This window comes from Bombina bombina, chromosome 4, assembly GCF_027579735.1.
Source record: "Bombina bombina isolate aBomBom1 chromosome 4, aBomBom1.pri, whole genome shotgun sequence".
NCBI lineage: Eukaryota > Metazoa > Chordata > Amphibia > Anura > Bombinatoridae > Bombina > Bombina bombina.
In genome coordinates, this window is record NC_069502.1 from 708,252,753 (window position 1) to 708,269,989 (window position 17,237).

The window sequence follows — 17,237 nt, forward strand, 5'->3', positions numbered from 1 at the left end:
GAGTTGAGCTTGACTCCATCCTCAACCCGAAAAGGCCCCACAAGCTCATCTTTGATGATACCAGCCCAAACCAGTACTCCACCTCCACCTTGCTGGCGTCTGAGTCGGACTGGAGCTCTCTGCCCTTTACCAATCCAGCCACGGGCCCATCCATCTGGCCCATCAAGACTCACTCTCATTTCATCAGTCCATAAAACCTTAGAAAAATCAGTCTTGAGAGATTTCTTGGCTCAGTCTTGAGGTTTCAGCTTGTGTGTCTTGTTCAGTGGTGGTCGTCTTTCAGCCTTTCTTACCTTGGCCATGTCTCTGAGTATTGCACACCTTGTGCTTTTGGGCACTCCAGTGATGTTGCAGCTCTGAAATATGGCCAAACTGGTGGCAAGTGGCATCTTGACAGCTGCACGTTTGACTTTTCTCAGTTCATGGGCAGTTATTTTGCGCCTTGGTTTTTCCACACGCTTCTTGCGACCCTGTTGACTATTTTGAATGAAACGCTTGATTGTTCGATGATCACGCTTCAGAAGCTTTGCAATTTTAAGAGTGCTGCATCCCTCTGCAAGATATCTCACTATTTTTGACTTTTCTGAGCCTGTCAAGTCCTTCTTTTGACCCATTTTGTCAAAGGAAAGGAAGTTGCCTAATAATTATGCACACCTGATATAGGGTGTTGATGTCATTAGACCACACCCCTTCTAATTGCAGAGATGCACATCACCTAATATGCTTAATTGGTGATGTGGTCAAAATACTAATTTGCCTAATAATTCTGCACTCCCTGTAAAGGTGCCTTTTTAAATAGTGTTAAGGTCCATATTAAAGGCGTAAGCTATGGAGGACTCTGATATGTTAGAGGGTACTCTCTCTTTACCCAAATCTAATGCCTGTGTTTACTGTGAGGAGTCTGTGGTATTCCCGCCTGCTCAACTATGTTCCACATGCCTTGATAAAGTAGTGCTATCTAAAAGAAATAAGATTTTTAGTACCACTGAGCCATCCACCTATGAGGGCTCTCTGTCCCGCGAGGTGCATTCCCTACATTCATCTCCGATTACACATGCAACTCCCCGGTGCACTTCTAATCCTCCTGCGGGAGGAACCATGTTTGCCGCCTGATTTTGCTGAGCAGTTGCAAACGGCGGTATCTGCAGTCTTTAGTGCTTTACCTTGCCAGGCTAAGCGCAAGCGAAAGGTTAAACAGTGCTATCCTTCCCAGGGGTCATCTACTCCGTTGGATGTCTCTGAGACTAGATTATCCGCTGATGCAGAGGATTACGATACTTCGGAGGACTCTCTCTCTCTCTCTGGGATGGAATCTGCGGCCTCTAAACCTCCGGCTGTGGAGGAACCTAACTTTAGGTTTAGGATGGAGAACTTACGCTTTTTATTAAAAGAGGTGCTGGCTACACTAGAGGTTCTGGAACTTACCGGAGGAACCTTCGATTCCTAAGCTTGATAAGGTTTATGAGGACAGTGTAGTGCCCCAAACGTTCCCAGTTCCCGTAAAGATGGCAAATATCAAGAATGAATGGGAGATACTTGGATCGTCTTTCTCCCCTTCTTCGTTTAAAAAATTGTTCCTGGTTCCAGACTCTCCGCTACAATTGTACGGATCTGTCCCTAATGTGGATGGAGCTATGTCTACCCTTGCCAAGCGCACCACTATCCCGCTTGAGGATAGTTCGTCGTTTAAGGAACCCATGGATAAGAAATTAGAGACCCTGTTTAGAAAGATGTTTCAGCGCACAGTGTTCGTATTTCAACCTGCAGCCCACGGTTGCTGCGGTGGCGGGAGCCACTACCCATTGGTGCAACTCTCTATCTGAGATGATCGAGGTGGAGACTCCCTTCGATGAGATACATGAAAAGAATTAAGGCCCTGAGGGTAGCTAATTTGTTTATTTGTGATGCTAATTTGCAGATTATTCGCTTGAATGCTTTTCTGTTCTGGCCCGGAGAGGGCCCTGTGGTTTAAGTTGTGGTCTGCTGACATGACATCCAAATCTAGATTGCTTTCTCTTCCGTTTCAGGGAAAGATTCTATTTGGTCCAGGCCTGGATTCTATCATATCCACTGTCACGGGGGGCAAGGGTGCTTTTCTACCGCAGGTTAGGAAGAACAAACCTAAGGGTCCTAATTTTCGTCCCTTACGTTCGGACAAGTCCAAACGACAGCAGCCTGCTGCGAAACCCGAGCAGTGCAAGGGATCTTGGAATAAATCCAACAAGAGCAAGAATCCCATGGAGACAAAATAGTCATGAAGGGGCTGCCCCCGATCCGTCTGGATCTCGTAGGGGCAGACTATCTCTTTTCACGGAGGCTTGGATGAGAGATGTTCAGGATCCTTGGGTTCTGGAAGTTGTTGCCCAGGGATACAGGATAGGTTTCAAGACTAATCCTCCCAAGGGCAGATTTCTCGTGTCAAATCTATCGTCAAAACCAGAAAAACTACATGCCTTCCTCGAGTGTGTGAGGGATCTCTCCGCTCTAGGAGTTATTGTACTGGTACCTCTAGCAGAAAGGGGTCTAGGATACTATTCAAACCTTTTCGTGGTCCCAAAGAAGGAGGGCAACATCAAGTGTTTAAACAACTTTCTTTCAGTTCCATCGTTCAAAATGGAGACGATAAGGTCTATACTGCCCCTATTTCAAGAGGATCAACATCCTGGAGCTTTGGGCAATGTTTAACACTCTGGGGGCTTGGCCTCTCCTGGGGTCGTCCAAGTTCATCAGATTCCAGTCGGACAACATTACCTTGGCTTACATCAATCATCAGGGGGTACGAGAAGCTCTCTATCCATGAGGGAAGTTTCTCGGACACGACTGCTCGCTTTTAGCGATCCACATCCCGGATGTGGACAATTGGGAAGCGGATTTTCTCAGCAGACAGTCGTTTCATCCGGGGGGAATGGCCTCTTCACCCCGAAGTGTTTGCAGAGAATTGCAACAGTTAGGAGATTCCGTAGATAGATCTCATGGCGTCCAGACTCAACTTCAAACTACCCAGATAAGGATCACAGTCCAGGGATCCCCAGGCATAGCTGATAGATGCCTTAGCCGTGCCTTGGGGCTTCACCCTAGTTTACATATTTCCTCCGTTACCACTTCTACCTTGTGTAGTGGCACACATCAAACAGGAGCAAGCATCAACTATTCTGATTGCTCCGTCATGGCCTCGGAGGACGTGGTTTGCAGACCTAGTGGGGATGTCATCGTCCCCTCCATGGAGGTTGCCCTGTCACAGGGATCTGCTGGTTCAGGGTCCCTTTGTGCATCAGAATCTAGATTCTCTGCAGCTGACTGCGTGGAGATTGAACGTCTAGTCTTAGCCAGAAGAGGATTTTCTGAGAGGGTAATTGATACTCTCATTCAAGCCATAAAGCTGGTCACCCATCACATCTATCATAAGGTGTGGAGGACCTACTTACTCTGGGGTGAATCTCGTGGATATTCCTGGCATAAGGTCAGGGTATCCAGAATTCAGTTCCTTAAGGGGACAGATTTCGGTGTTGTTACATAAGAAGCTCGCTGAGCTTCCTGATATACAGTCTTTCGTTCAGGCCCTGTCCAGGATCAGGCCTGTGTTTAGACATTCTGCTCCTCCTTGGAGTCTGAATCTGGTTCTGAAGGTTCTGCAGGGGGCTCCGTTCGAGCCTATGCATTCTCTTGACATTAAGACTGTCTTGGAAGGTTTTCTTCCTACTGGCCATTGCCTCGACTTGCAGGGTGTCTGAATTAGCGGCCTTGCAATGTGTGCCTCCTTACCTGGTTTTCCATACAGATAAGGCCGTTCTTCGCACTGCTCTGTGATTTCTCCCTAAGGTGGTGTCTGATCGTAACATATTCCTTCCTTGAGTCCTAATCATTCTTGTTCGAAGGAGCGGTTACTTCATAACCTGGATGTGGTTCGAGCCTTGAAATTCTATCTTCAGGCTACCAAGGATTTCAGACAAACCTCAACTTTGTTTGTTGTCTATTCGGGGAAGCGTAAGGGGCAGAAGGCTTCTTTCACTTCTTTATCCTTTTGGCTGAGGAGCTTGATTCGTTTGGCCTATGAGACAGCGGGACATAAGCCTCCTCAGAGGATTACGACTCACTCAACTAGAGCTGTGGTTTCTTCTTGGGACTTTAAGAATAAGGCCTCTATGGCGCAGATTTGTAAGGCAGCTACCTGGTCCTCCTGACGGACTTTCACAAAGTTTTGCAAATTTGACGTTTTTGCTTCGGCTAAAGCTGTGTTTGGAAGAAAGGTTTTACAGGCTGTGGTGCCCTCAGTTTAGGGTCTGCATTTCTTTTTACCCTCCCGTTATTCATTCAGTGTCCTCTAGAGCTTGGGTATTTGTTTCCCACAAGTAATGAATGAAGCTGTGGACTCTCCTTGTATTAGATGGAAAACATAAATGATGCTTACCTGATTATTTAATTTCCATCGTTACGAGGAGAGTTCATGGCTCCCACCCGGTTCTCCGCTGGTCTTTACCTCCTCCTGGTGGCCAGGTTCTGTATTCCTACAAATAATGAATGAAGCCGTGGACTCTCCTCGTAACAATGGAAATGAAATTATCAGGTAAGCATAATTTGTTTTTATAAACATTTGTTGTGGAAACAATATTGAGTTGATTTTGGAGTGTTCGAATTTTTATTTTAGAAATAAAATCACCTTATACAAAATTTGACAAGTATATTTGGTGTTGAGTAGAGAATAATAGCCACAATATATTTTTTTGCTTAATTTAGGTCACGTTGATGCTGGAAAAAGTACACTTATGGGGCATCTCTTATACCTCTTGGGACATGTAAACAAACGAACTATGCATAAATATGAGCAAGAGTCCAAGAAGGCCGGGAAAGCATCATTTGCATATGCCTGGGTGCTGGATGAGACTGGAGAAGAGCGACAAAGGTATTCTCAAACTTGTAGCTTGCTTTCAAGTATATTACTCAAAGATTCAAGGAAGAACAGTGTAAATTCCTTAAATATTTGCTAGTTGTATACCTTCCTGTGGTATACAGTGCATGAATTAATACACAAGACTGCTAATTGCCCATTCCCCAGATTTGCATAACCAACACAGTTATACTAATATATACCTTTTACCTCTGTGATTACCTTGTATCTAAGCCTCTGCAGACTGTCCCCTTATTTCAGTTCTTTTGAAATACTTGCATTTCAGACAAACAGTGCTGACTCATAAATAACTTCACGGGAGTGAGCACAATGTTATCTGTATGGTACACATGAACTAGCACTGTCTAGCTGTCAAAATGCACTGATATTATCATACAAGCCTACCTAGGCTTAGCTTTCAACTAAAAAATACCAAGAGAACAAAGCAATTTTGAAGATAAAAGTAAAATGGAATGTTGCTTAAAATTGAATGCCCTATCTGAGTCATAAATGTTTAGTTTTGACTAGACTGTCCCTTTAAAGGGACAGTCAACACCAACATTTTTATTGTTTTAAAAGATAGATAATGCCTTTACTATCCAACACTGTTGTATTAATATTTTTTATAACATTTAAAACTCTAAATTTCTGATTGTTTCTAAGCCACTACAGACAGCCTCTTATCACATGCTTTCTTATTTGCTTTTCACAACAGGAGACTGCTAGTTCATGTGGGCCATATAGATTACATTGTGCTCACGCCCGTGAAGTTGTGCACAACACAGCACTAATTGGCTAAAATGCAAGTCAATAGATAATCAATAAAAAGTCATGTGATCAGGGGGCTTTCAGAAGAGACTTAGATACAAGGTAATCACAGAGGTAAAAAGTATATTAATATAACTGTGTTGGTTATGCAAAACTGGGGAATGGGTAATAAAGGGATTATCTATCTTTTTAAACAATAAACAGCTTGGAGTTGACTGTCCCTTTTAAACACGCGTTCTGTAAGCAGCTACAGCCTTAGTTGCTGTGTTGTAGACACTTTACAGTTCTTAACTCTGATAATATGCGTTAATGTAACAATGTCCATGTTTTAAATCTATGAAACTGGGTTTGGGTCATTGGATACAAGTCTCCTCTATAACGCATGTTCAAATAAGTACTTATATGAAATTATCCCCATAGAAAATTAGTCATTATTAATCTTTGCGAATAACGTTACTCATTTGCGTCTGTGCAATTGTAAGAAATGTTCAGCTCATATGCCAAGACAATGCCCTATGTATGGATTTACCATTAGGCACATGCACACTATCAGAATGATGCTTATGATGGCAGTTTTCACTTGGTATCTCTGAGGTTGTGCATTTCATAGGAAGATACCAGAGATATTTGTGCAAACTTTCGATTTAGAGGGCAATACTTGGTTAGTGCTAACCAATGAGCAGTGTTGCCTTATTTAAACCATGGAATGTTTTTTGTACATACTTTTTACAGCTACCTTATAAAAAAAATAGAAGATTGATTAAGCATCCAGAAAATATTGAAAATCAAAGGTTGTAAATTGCTTGAGACAGCACAGTACCTCAGTTTCTCACGTGATTTTATGTAAAACGTGTAGGATAAGTGCAGCAGGTTGGGCTTAAAGGGACAGTCAAGTCCAAAAAAAAACTTTCATGATTCAAATAGGGCATGTAATTTTAAACAACTTTCCAATTTACTTTTATCACCAATTTTGCTTTGTTCTTTTTGTATTCTTAGTTGAAAGCTAAACCTAGGAGGTTCATATGCTAATTTCTTAGACCTTGAAGGCCGCCTCTAATCTGAATGCATTTTGACAGTTTTTCACCACTAGAGGGCGTTAGTTCTTGTGTTTCATATAGATAACATTTGCTCATGCATGTGAAGTTACCTAGGAGTCGGCACTAAATTGCAAGTCTGTCAAATGAACTAAAATAAAGGGGCAGTCTGCAGAGGCTTAGATAAAAGGTAATAACAGACGTAAAATGTGTATAATTATAACTGTGTTGGTTATGCAAAACTGGGGAATGGGTAATAAAAGGATTATCTATCTTTTTAAACTATAAAAATTCTGGTGTTGACTGTCCCTTTAAAGGGACATGAAACACAATTTTTTTTTTCTTTCATGATTCAGCTAAAACTAAAAAATGCAATTTCAAGCACCTTTCCAGTTTACTTCTTTTTATCTAATTTTTGTTTTGTTTTCTAGGTTTACTTTTTTTTTAAAAGTATACCTAGGTAGGCTCAGGATGCCTTATATTATTGACTCAATCTGTATTTAGCTACCTCCAAGTTGTGCATTGCTGTTTCTTCAACAAAGGATGACGCAAATTAGATATTAGAAGTTAATTGGGAAGGTGTTTAAATTTATAATCTCTATCTGAATCATGAAAGAAGAATTTGGGGTTTCTTGTCCTTTTAATAAAGCTTTTCTTGTCATTGCACACACTGTGCATGCATTATTCAGTGCTTACAATTCATTCAATAATACGATAATGTTTACAATGATGTTGTTTTTATACTGCTTATCAAACACAGATAACAGAGGGACCTGAACTATGCAGGCCCGTCAACTTTATTTGATATGGTTTTGATCACTGCGGTCCACCCCTTTTTATTAAAGCTCTAACACTGTCCGGATTCCATCGTACAGTCAGGAATTTAGTAGCATATTTGACTTATAGATTGTTTAAGTAGCTGTGATATATGCTTTTATTTATTGTCAATTCTGTGTTCTTCCTCTAAAACAAAGGGCAATGTTTAACTTCTTTTTCATAAAGCTACTGTTAGGGACTGTTTTGCAGAATATCTGTATTTATCACACCTTCCATCTTGCCCTGTGTGGACCTCATTAGAATTCAGTTCTTAGTGGACACACAAGCTTTCTTAAAGAGACATGAAACACAAAATTGTTCTTTCATGATTCAGATAATACAATTTTAAACAATTGTACAATTTATTTCTATTATATAGTTTGCTTTATTCCCTTGGAATCTTTTGTTAAAGGAGCAGCAATGCACTAATGGCAACTAGCTGAAAGCCAATGACAAGAGGCATATATGTGCGGCCACCAATCAGCAGCTTCTGAGCCTACCTAGGTATTCTTTTTAACAAAGCATACAAAAATAACTAAACAAATTAGATAAAAGAAATACATTGGAAATTATTTACAATTGTAGACTATCTGAATTATGAAAGAAAATATTTGGGTTTCATGTCCTTTTTTTAATAGTTATCTTGATATTTCTACAATAGGACTTTGGAAATTTCTATAAGTTGGTTTACAATACAATGGTGATTTTGATTTCATTAGGGGAGTGACCATGGATGTGGGGATGACGAAATTTGAAACCAAGACTAAAGTTATTACACTGATGGATGCACCTGGGCACAAAGACTTTATCCCAAACATGATAACAGGCGCCGCTCAGGTTGGTCTTTGCATTAGTTACTTTCATGCAAACATCTGTTCTCGTTTCACTGCTGTCTGTGGCTTGTCCATTTGACATAAGATTGTTTGTCAAAAGGATGCACATACAGAAATTGTCTTTGTTCTATATAGATTAAACTACTTTCCTTTAATTTAAAACATTTTGTTGGGTTATGTTATATCTGTAGGACTGCTCTCAAATTCCTGTGTCATTGTTACTTATGCAGGGCCTTATTTTTATCATTTTAAATGTATGTGGGTAACAATACTAGGAATTAATATGTGCATTTTCCTTTCTAAGATAGGGAGAGTCCACAGCTTCATTCCTTACTGTTGGGAAATACAACACCTGGCCACCAGGAGGAGGCAAAGACACCCCAGCCAAAGGCTTAAATATCCTTTCCACTTCCTCATTACCCCAGTCATTCTTTGCCTTTCATTACAATAGGAGGTGGCAGAGAAGTGGCAGAAGATTTTTGTTTCAACTGGAGGCTGCAGTTGCCGGTGAAGCTACCTACTGGTGCAACTCTTTGTCGGAACTCATTGAGGTGGAGTCTCCCCTAGAGGATATTCAAGACAGAATTAAAGCTCTAAAAATTGCTCATTCTTTTATCTTTGATGCGAACATGCAAATTATTTGCCTAAATGCAGAGGCCTCTGGCTCCCGTCGGGCGCTCAGGTTGAAGTCTTGGTCTGCGGATATGACTTCTAAGTCGAAACTCCTTTCTCTTCTCTTCAAGGGAAAGATTTTATTTGGTCCAGGCCTAGTTAAGCAAGAGTGCTTTCCTACCGCAAGATAAGAACAAGTCTAAGGGACGACAATTTTCGTTCCTTATGTTCTGACAAATCCCAATGACAACAATCCTCCTCCGAACCTTGGAAGCTGGCTCAGTCCTGGAATACATTTTAAGATTGGATATCAGAGCGCCAAACAACGTAGGCAGGGTCTATGGGCAGATAGTCAAATACCAAAGGTAACAATAGGTTGAAATAATATGATTTAATACATAAGATAAAAAAGTTGGTACATTTAAAATTATACAACAATTAGTCATGGATCCATGTTACACTTTTAAATATATATTGAAACACTTGGAACAATTTAAAAATGCTTGAAGAACAATTAATAACAACAACAATCAATCTAACAAATAATGTCTATCGCATAAAACTTAAATTCTAATATGTGAATGCTAGGAGCGCTTATGCACACTCTATTTATAAAAACAATGGGTTACAATGCACAGGTGGATAGATTCCAGGTTGCTTGAAACCGGTGGGTGTGAAATGTAAGTGGCTCCGAATTGGGGTTTTGCCTATGTGTTTATCCAAAATTATGTAAATCCTAACAGGTGGACAAAAAATGTTACAGGAATGTCTAGAAACTGAATTCAAAATATAAAACCTGAGGTTGTGCCTATGTGTTTATTCAAAAAGGGTGTAAATCCTAACAAGTGAAAAAATGTGAGAAAAATATTGCAGGGGTGTGTGAACCTTATTTTCAAAATAAACAATGAATTCAAAATAAAACAAAATACAAGTGAATTTTTGACAAATCAACTAATGCATACATAAAGCATAAATAGAACCAAATAAAAACAACAGCACAACTTTAACGTGTGTTCAAATGTGTTTCTGCTTGCAAACTGTGATGTGATGTGAACAAATATCTATTATAAACACTGAATAGTGGCAAAACTTTGTGATTGGATTGAAATTGAACACAGGCTCTAAATTGATACCCTAAAATTCGAATCTAAAGGGCTCAGAGTTGCTGAGCTAGATATAAGGGACTTGCTCAAAGAGCCTTGAGATGTTAATTAAAAGAGACCATATAACAACAGTGGTTTAAAAAATGGATGATATAACATAAAATGCTTAAAAGTCCAAATAAATGTTCAAATTGGATAATAAGAATCTTGCTATAGTCTATCTCAATATGGATCCCAACTGCTGATTATGTAGAAATCTTCTTGGGCGGTAGTTAACAAATAATTCCAACTTGCAATGTTGTCCCTTTCCTGCCAAAAAAGGAAAGGCAAACAATAGTGCAGACGGCTTCTTAATGTGATCACAATTAAAATACTCCTTACCAGTCAACCGGTTTCGGTCTTCACTGACCTTTCTCAAGACTCAATGTTTGGCGCTCTGATATCCAATCTTAAAATTGAATCCACCCTTGGCAACTAGGTGCCAATTTATTAGAGCTGGAGGTCTGTTGCATTATATAGATGGCGCTTAGTTATCACCTTTCCACACATTCAGTCATGGAATAAGTCCAAGCAGAATAAGAAGCCCGCCGAAAACAAATTGGCATGAAGGGGCGGCCCCCGATCCCGGATCGGATAGTGTAGGGGGCAGACTGTCTCTTTTTTTCAGATGCTTGGTTCATGGACGTACAGAATCCGTGGGCCCTGGAGGTCGTACTCAGGGATACAAGATAGGCTTCAAATCTCATCTGCCCAGGGGCAGATTCCTACTCTCAAACCTGTCTGCCAGACCAGAAAAGAGGGATGCCTTTCTACGGTGCGTTCGGGACCTATCGAAGAAAGAGGTTTGGGGTTTTATTCAAACCTTTTCGTGGTCCCAAAGAAGGCGGGAACTTTCCGCCCAATTCTGGACCTAAAGTGCTTAAACAAATTTCTCAGTGTCCCTTCCTTCAAGATGGAGACAATAAGGTCCATCCTTCCTTTTGTTCAGTAAGGCCAATTTCTTTCATGTAATTAGCAAGAGTCCATGAGCTAGTGACGTATGGGATATACATTCCTACCAGGAGGGGCAAAGTTTCCCAAACCTTAAAATGCCTATAAATACACCCCTCACCACACCCACAATTCAGTTTTACAAACTTTGCCTCCGATGGAGGTGGTGAAGTAAGTTTGTGCTAGATTCTACGTTGATATGCGCTCCGCAGCAAGTTGGAGCCCGGTTTTCCTCTCAGCGTGCAGTGAATGTCAGAGGGATGTGAGGAGAGTATTGCCTATTTGAATGCAGTGATCTCCTTCTAAGGGGTCTATTTCATAGGTTCTCTGTTATCGGTCGTAGAGATTCATCTCTTACCTCCCTTTTCAGATCGACGATATACTCTTATATATACCATTACCTCTGCTGATTCTCGTTTCAGTACTGGTTTGGCTATCTGCTATATGTAGATGAGTGTCCTGGGGTAAGTAAGTCTTATTTTCTGTGACACTCCTAGCTATGGTTGGGCACTTTGTTTATAAAGTTCTAAATATATGTATTCAAACATTTATTTGCCTTGACTCAGAATGTTCAACTTTCCTTATTTTTCAGACAGTCAGTTTCATATTTGGGATAATGCATTTTAATTTAACATTTTTTACCTTAAAATTTGACTTTTTCCCTGTGGGCTGTTAGGCTCGCGGGGGCTGAAAATGCTTCATTTTATTGCGTCATTCTTGGCGCGGACTTTTTTGGCGCAAAAATTCTATTTCGTTTCCGGCGTCATACGTGTCGCCGGAAGTTGCGTCATTCTTTGACGTTATTTTGCGCCAAAAATGTCGGCGTTCCGGATGTGGCGTCATTTTTGGCGCCAAAAAGCATTTAGGCGCCAAATAATGTGGGCGTCTTATTTGGCGCGAAAAAATATGGGCGTCACTTTTGTCTCCACATTATTTAAGTCTCATTTTTTATTGCTTCTGGTTGCTAGAAGCTTGTTCTTTGGCATTTTTTCCCATTCCTGAAACTGTCATTTAAGGAATTTGATCAATTTTGCTTTATATGTTGTTTTTTTCTTTTACATATTGCAAGATGTTCCACGTTGCAACTGAGTCAGAAGTTACTTCAGGAAAGTCACTGCACAGTGCTGGAGCTACCAAGCTAAGTGTATCTGCTATAAACTTTTGGTATCTGTTTCTCCAGCTGTTATTTGTATTGCATGTCATGTCAAACTTATTAATGCAGATAAAATTTCCTTTAGTACTGTTACATTACCTGTTGCTGTTCCGTCAACATCTAATTTTCAGAGTGTTCCTGATAACATAAGAGATTTTATTTTTTAAATCCATTAAGAAGGCTATGTCTGTTATTTCTCCTTCTAGTATACATAAAAGCCTTTTAAAACTTCTCTTTTTTCAGATGAATTTTTAAATGAACATCATCATTCTGATACTGATAATGGTTCTTCTGGTTCAGAGGTTTCTGTCTCAGAGGTTGATGCTGATAAATCTTTGTATTTGTTCAAGATGGAATTTATTCGTTCTTTGCTTAAAGAAGTGTTATTTGCATTAGAAATAGAGGATTCTGGTCCTCTTGATTCTAAATATAAACGTTTAAATAAGGTTTTTAAATCTCCTGTAGTTATTCCAGAAGTGTTTTATCTCCCTGATGCTATTTCTGAAGTAATTTCCAGGGAATGGAATAATTTGGGTAATTTATTTACTCCTTCTAGACGTTTAAGCAAATTATATCCTGTGCCATCTGACAGATTAGAGTTTTTTGAGACAAAAATCCCTAAGGTTATGGGGCTATCTCTACTCCTGCTAATGTACTACTATTCCTACGGCAGATAGTACTTCATTTAAGGATCCTTTAGATAGGAAAATTGAATCCTTTCTAAGAAAAGCTTACTTATGTTCAGGTAATCTTCTTAGACCTGCTATATTTTTAGCGGATGTTGCTGCAGCTTCAACTTTTTGATTAGAAGCTTTAGAGCAACAAGTAACAGATCATCATTTTATAGCATTATTATTATTCTATAACATGCTAATAATTTTATTGGTGATACCATCTTTTGATATCATTAGAGTTGATGTCAGGTATATGTCTCTAGCTATTTTAGCTAGAGAAGTTTTATGGATTAAACTTGGAATGCTGACATGTCTTCTAAGTCATCTTTGCTTTCCCTTTCTTTCCAGGGTAAATAATCATTTTAGTTCCTTTCCTTACAAGGAACAATAGCCTGATCCTTCATCCTCAGGAGCGGTATCAGTTTGGAAACTATTTCCAGTTTGGAATATATCCAAGCCTTATAGAAACCTATAGCCAGCTCCTAAGTACCTATGAAGGTGCGGCCCTTATTCCAGCTCAGCTGGTATGGGGCAGATTACGTTTTCTTCAAAGAAATTTGGATCAATTCCGTTCTTAATCTCTGGTTTCAGAAACATTGTTTCAGAAAGGTACAGAATTGGCTTCAAGTTAAGGCCTCCTGCTAAGAGATTCTTTTCTTTCCCGTGTCCCAGTTAACACAGCAAAGGCTCAGCATTTCTGTAATGTGTTTCAGATCTAGAGTTGGCTGGAGTATTTATGCCAGTTCCAGTTCTGGAACAGGGGCTGGGGTTTTATTTTATCTCTTCATTTGTACCAAAGAAGGTCAATTCCTTCAGACCAGTTCCGGATCTGTCATTATTGAATCGTTATGTTAGGATACCAACATTCAAGATGGTTACTGTAGGACTATCCTGCCTTTTGTTTAGCAAGGGCATTATATGTCTACAATAGATTTACAGGATGTGTATCTGCATATTCCGATTCATCCAGATCACTTTTAGTGTCTGAGATTCTCTTTTTAGACAAGCATTACCAGTTTTGTGGCTCTACCGTTTGGCCTAGCCTCAGTTCCAAGAATTTTTTTCAAAGGTTCTCGGTGCCCCTTTTTTCTGTAATCAGAGAATAGGGTTTTGGTATTTCCTTATTTGGACGATATCTTGGTACTTGCTCAGTCTTCTCATTTTCGAAGAATCTCATACGAATCGACTTGTGTTGTTTCTTCAATTTCATGGTTGGAGGATCAATTTACCATTCAGTTCATTGATTCCTCAGACAAGGGTAACCTTTTTAGGTTTCTAGATAAATTCAGTGTCTATGACTCTGTCCTTGTCAGACAAGAGAAGTTTAACATTGATATCAGCTTGTCAAAACCTTCAGTCACAATCATTCCCTTTGGTAGCCTTATGCATGGAAATGTTGGGTCTTAGGACTGCCGCATCAGATGCGATCTCCTTTGCTCGTTTTCACATGCGACCTCTTCAGCTCTGTATGCTGACCCAATGGTGCAGGGATTACTCAAAGATATCTCAATTAATATCTTTAAACCGATTTTACAACACTCTCTGACATGGTGGACAGATCACCATCGTTTAGTTCAGGGGGCTTCTTTGTTCTTCCGACCTGGACTATAATCTCAACAGATGCAAGTCTTACAGGTTGGGGAGCTGTGTGGGGGTATCTGACGGCACAAGGGGTTTGGGAATCTCAGGAGGTGAGATTTCCGATCAATATTTTGGAACTCCGTGCAATTTTCAGAGCTCTTCAGTCTTGGCCTCTTCTCAAGAGAGAGTTGTTCATTTGTTTTCAGATAGACAATGTCACAACTGTGGCATACATCAATCATCAAGGAGGGACTCACAGTCCTCTGGCTATGAAAGAAGTATCTCGAATTTTGGTTTGGGCGGAATCCAGCTCCTGTCTAATCTCTGCGGTTCATATCCCAGGTATGGACAGTTGGAAAGCAGATTATCTCAGTCGCCAAACGTTGCATCCGGGCGAATGGTCTCTTCACCCAGAGGTATTTCTTCAGATTGTTCAAATGTGGGAACTTCCAGAAATAGATCTGATGGCTTCTCATCTAAACAAGAAACTTCCCAGGTATCTGTCCAGATCCCGGGATCCTCAGGCGGAGGCAGTGGATGCATTATCACTTCCTTGGAAGTATCATCCTGCCTATATCTTTCCGCCTCTAGTTCTTCTTCCAAGAGTAATCTCCAAGATTCTGAAGGAATGCTCGTTTGTTCTGCTGGTAGCTCCGGCATGGCCTCACAGGTTTTGGTATGCGGATCTTGTCCGGATGGCCTCTTGCCAACCGTGGACTCTTCCGTTAAGACCAGACCTTTTGTCTCAAGGTCCTTTTTTCCATCAGGATCTGAAATCCTTAAATTTAAAGGTATGGAGATTGAACGCTTAATTCTTGGTCAAAGAGGTTTCTCTGACTCTGTGATTAATACTATGTTACAGGCTCGTAAATTTGTATCCAGAGAGATATATTATAGAGTCTGGAAGACTTATATTTCTTGGTGTCTTTCTCATCATTTTTCTTGGCATTCTTTTAGAATACCGAGAATATTACAGTTTCTTCAGGATGGTTTAGATAAGGGTTTGTCCGCAAGTTCCTTGAAAGGTCAAATCTCTGCTCTTTCTGTTCTTTTTCACAGACAGATTGCTATTCTTCCTGATATTCATTGTTTTGTACAAGCTTTGGTTCGTATAAAGCCTGTCATTAAGTCAATTTCTCCTCCTTGGAGTTTGAATTTGGTTCTGGGGGCTCTTCAAGCTCCTCCATTTGAACCTATGCATTCATTGGATATTAAATTACTTTCTTGGAAAGTTTTGTTCCTTTTGGCCATCTCTTTTGCCAGAAGAGTTTCTGAATTATCTGCTCTTTCTTGTGAGTCTCCTTTTCTGATTTTTCATCAGGATAAGGCGGTGTTGCGAACTTCTTTTGAATTTTTACCTAAGTTGTGAATTCCAACAACATTAGTAGAGACATTGTGGTTCCTTCATTATGTCTTAATCCTAAGAATTCTAAGGAGAAATCGTTGCATTCTTTGGATGTTATTAGAGCTTTGAAATATTATGTTGAAGCTACTAAGTCTTTCCGAAAGACTTCAAGTTTATTTGTTATCTTTTCCGGTTTTAGAAAGGCCAGAAAACTTCTGCCATTTCTTTGGCATCTTGGTTGAAATCTTTAATTCATCTTGCCTATGTTGAGTCGGGTAAGACTCCGCCTCATAGGATTACAGCTCATTCTACTAGGTCAGTTTCTACTTCCTGGGCGTTTAGGAATGAAGCTTCGGTTGATCAGATTTGCAAAGCGGCAACTTGGTCCTCTTTGCTTACTTTTACCAAATTCTACCATTTTGTTGTATTTTCTTCTTCTGAAGCAGTTTTTGGTAGAAAAGTACTTCAGGCAGCGTTTTCAGTTTGAATCTTCTGCTTATGTTTTTTCATTAAACTTTATTTTGGGTGTGGATTATTTTCAGCAGGAATTGGCTGTCTTTATTTTATCCCTCCCTCTCTAGTGACTCTTGTGTGGAAAGATCCACATCTTGGGTAGTCATTATCCCATACGTCACTAGCTCATGGACTCTTGCTAATTACATGAAAGAAAACATAATTTATGTAAGAACTTACCTGATAAATTCATTTCTTTCATATTAGCAAGAGTCCATGAGGCCCGCCCTTTTTTTGTGGTGGTTATGATTTTTTTTGTATAAAGCACAATTATTCCAATTCCTTATTTTATATGCTTTCGCACTTTTTTCTTATCACCCCACTTCTTGGCTATTCGTTAAACTGAATTGTGGGTGTGGTGAGGGGTGTATTTATAGGCATTTTAAGGTTTGGGAAACTTTGCCCCTCCTGGTAGGAATGTATATCCCATACGTCACTAGCTCATGGACTCTTGCTAATATGAAAGAAATGAATTTATCAGGTAAGTTCTTACATAAATTATGTTTTATGACCACTATAGATCTGAAGGACGCTTACCTTCATGTTCCAATCCACAGGGAACATTTTCAGTTCCTGAGGTTTGCATTCCTGGACCGGCACTTCCAGTTCATTGCCCTTCCGTTTGGCCTAGCTTCTGTTACAAGAATCCTTATGAAGGTTCTGGGGGCTCTTCTAGCCATTGCCAGAACTCAGGATATTACGGTAGCCCTATACTTTGACGATATTCTCGTGCAAGCACCTTCTTTTCATCTTACGGAAGAATACTCTGAGTCCCTTCTAATTCTTCTTCGGTCACATGGATGGAAGATAAACTTGGAAAAGAGTTCTCTTATCCCAAGTACCCGGGTGGCATTCCTGGGTACTATAATAGACTCCATATCCATGAGGATATTTCTAACAGACCAGAGACGTTGCAAGCTAACTTCGGCA

At 40.0% G+C, this 17,237-nt stretch overlaps 1 protein-coding gene across 1 annotated transcript in view; it reads left to right on the forward strand.

Annotated features, from left to right (window-relative positions):
- The window catches only part of HBS1L (HBS1 like translational GTPase), a 510,596-nt gene that overhangs the window by 366,448 nt on the left and 126,911 nt on the right, over positions 1-17,237 (forward strand). Inside the window, exons 7-8 of the mRNA XM_053710900.1 lie at positions 4,735-4,900; positions 8,223-8,340. Coding sequence (XP_053566875.1) covers positions 4,735-4,900; positions 8,223-8,340 — 284 coding nt within the window. The remainder of the gene's footprint in view (positions 1-4,734; positions 4,901-8,222; positions 8,341-17,237) is intronic.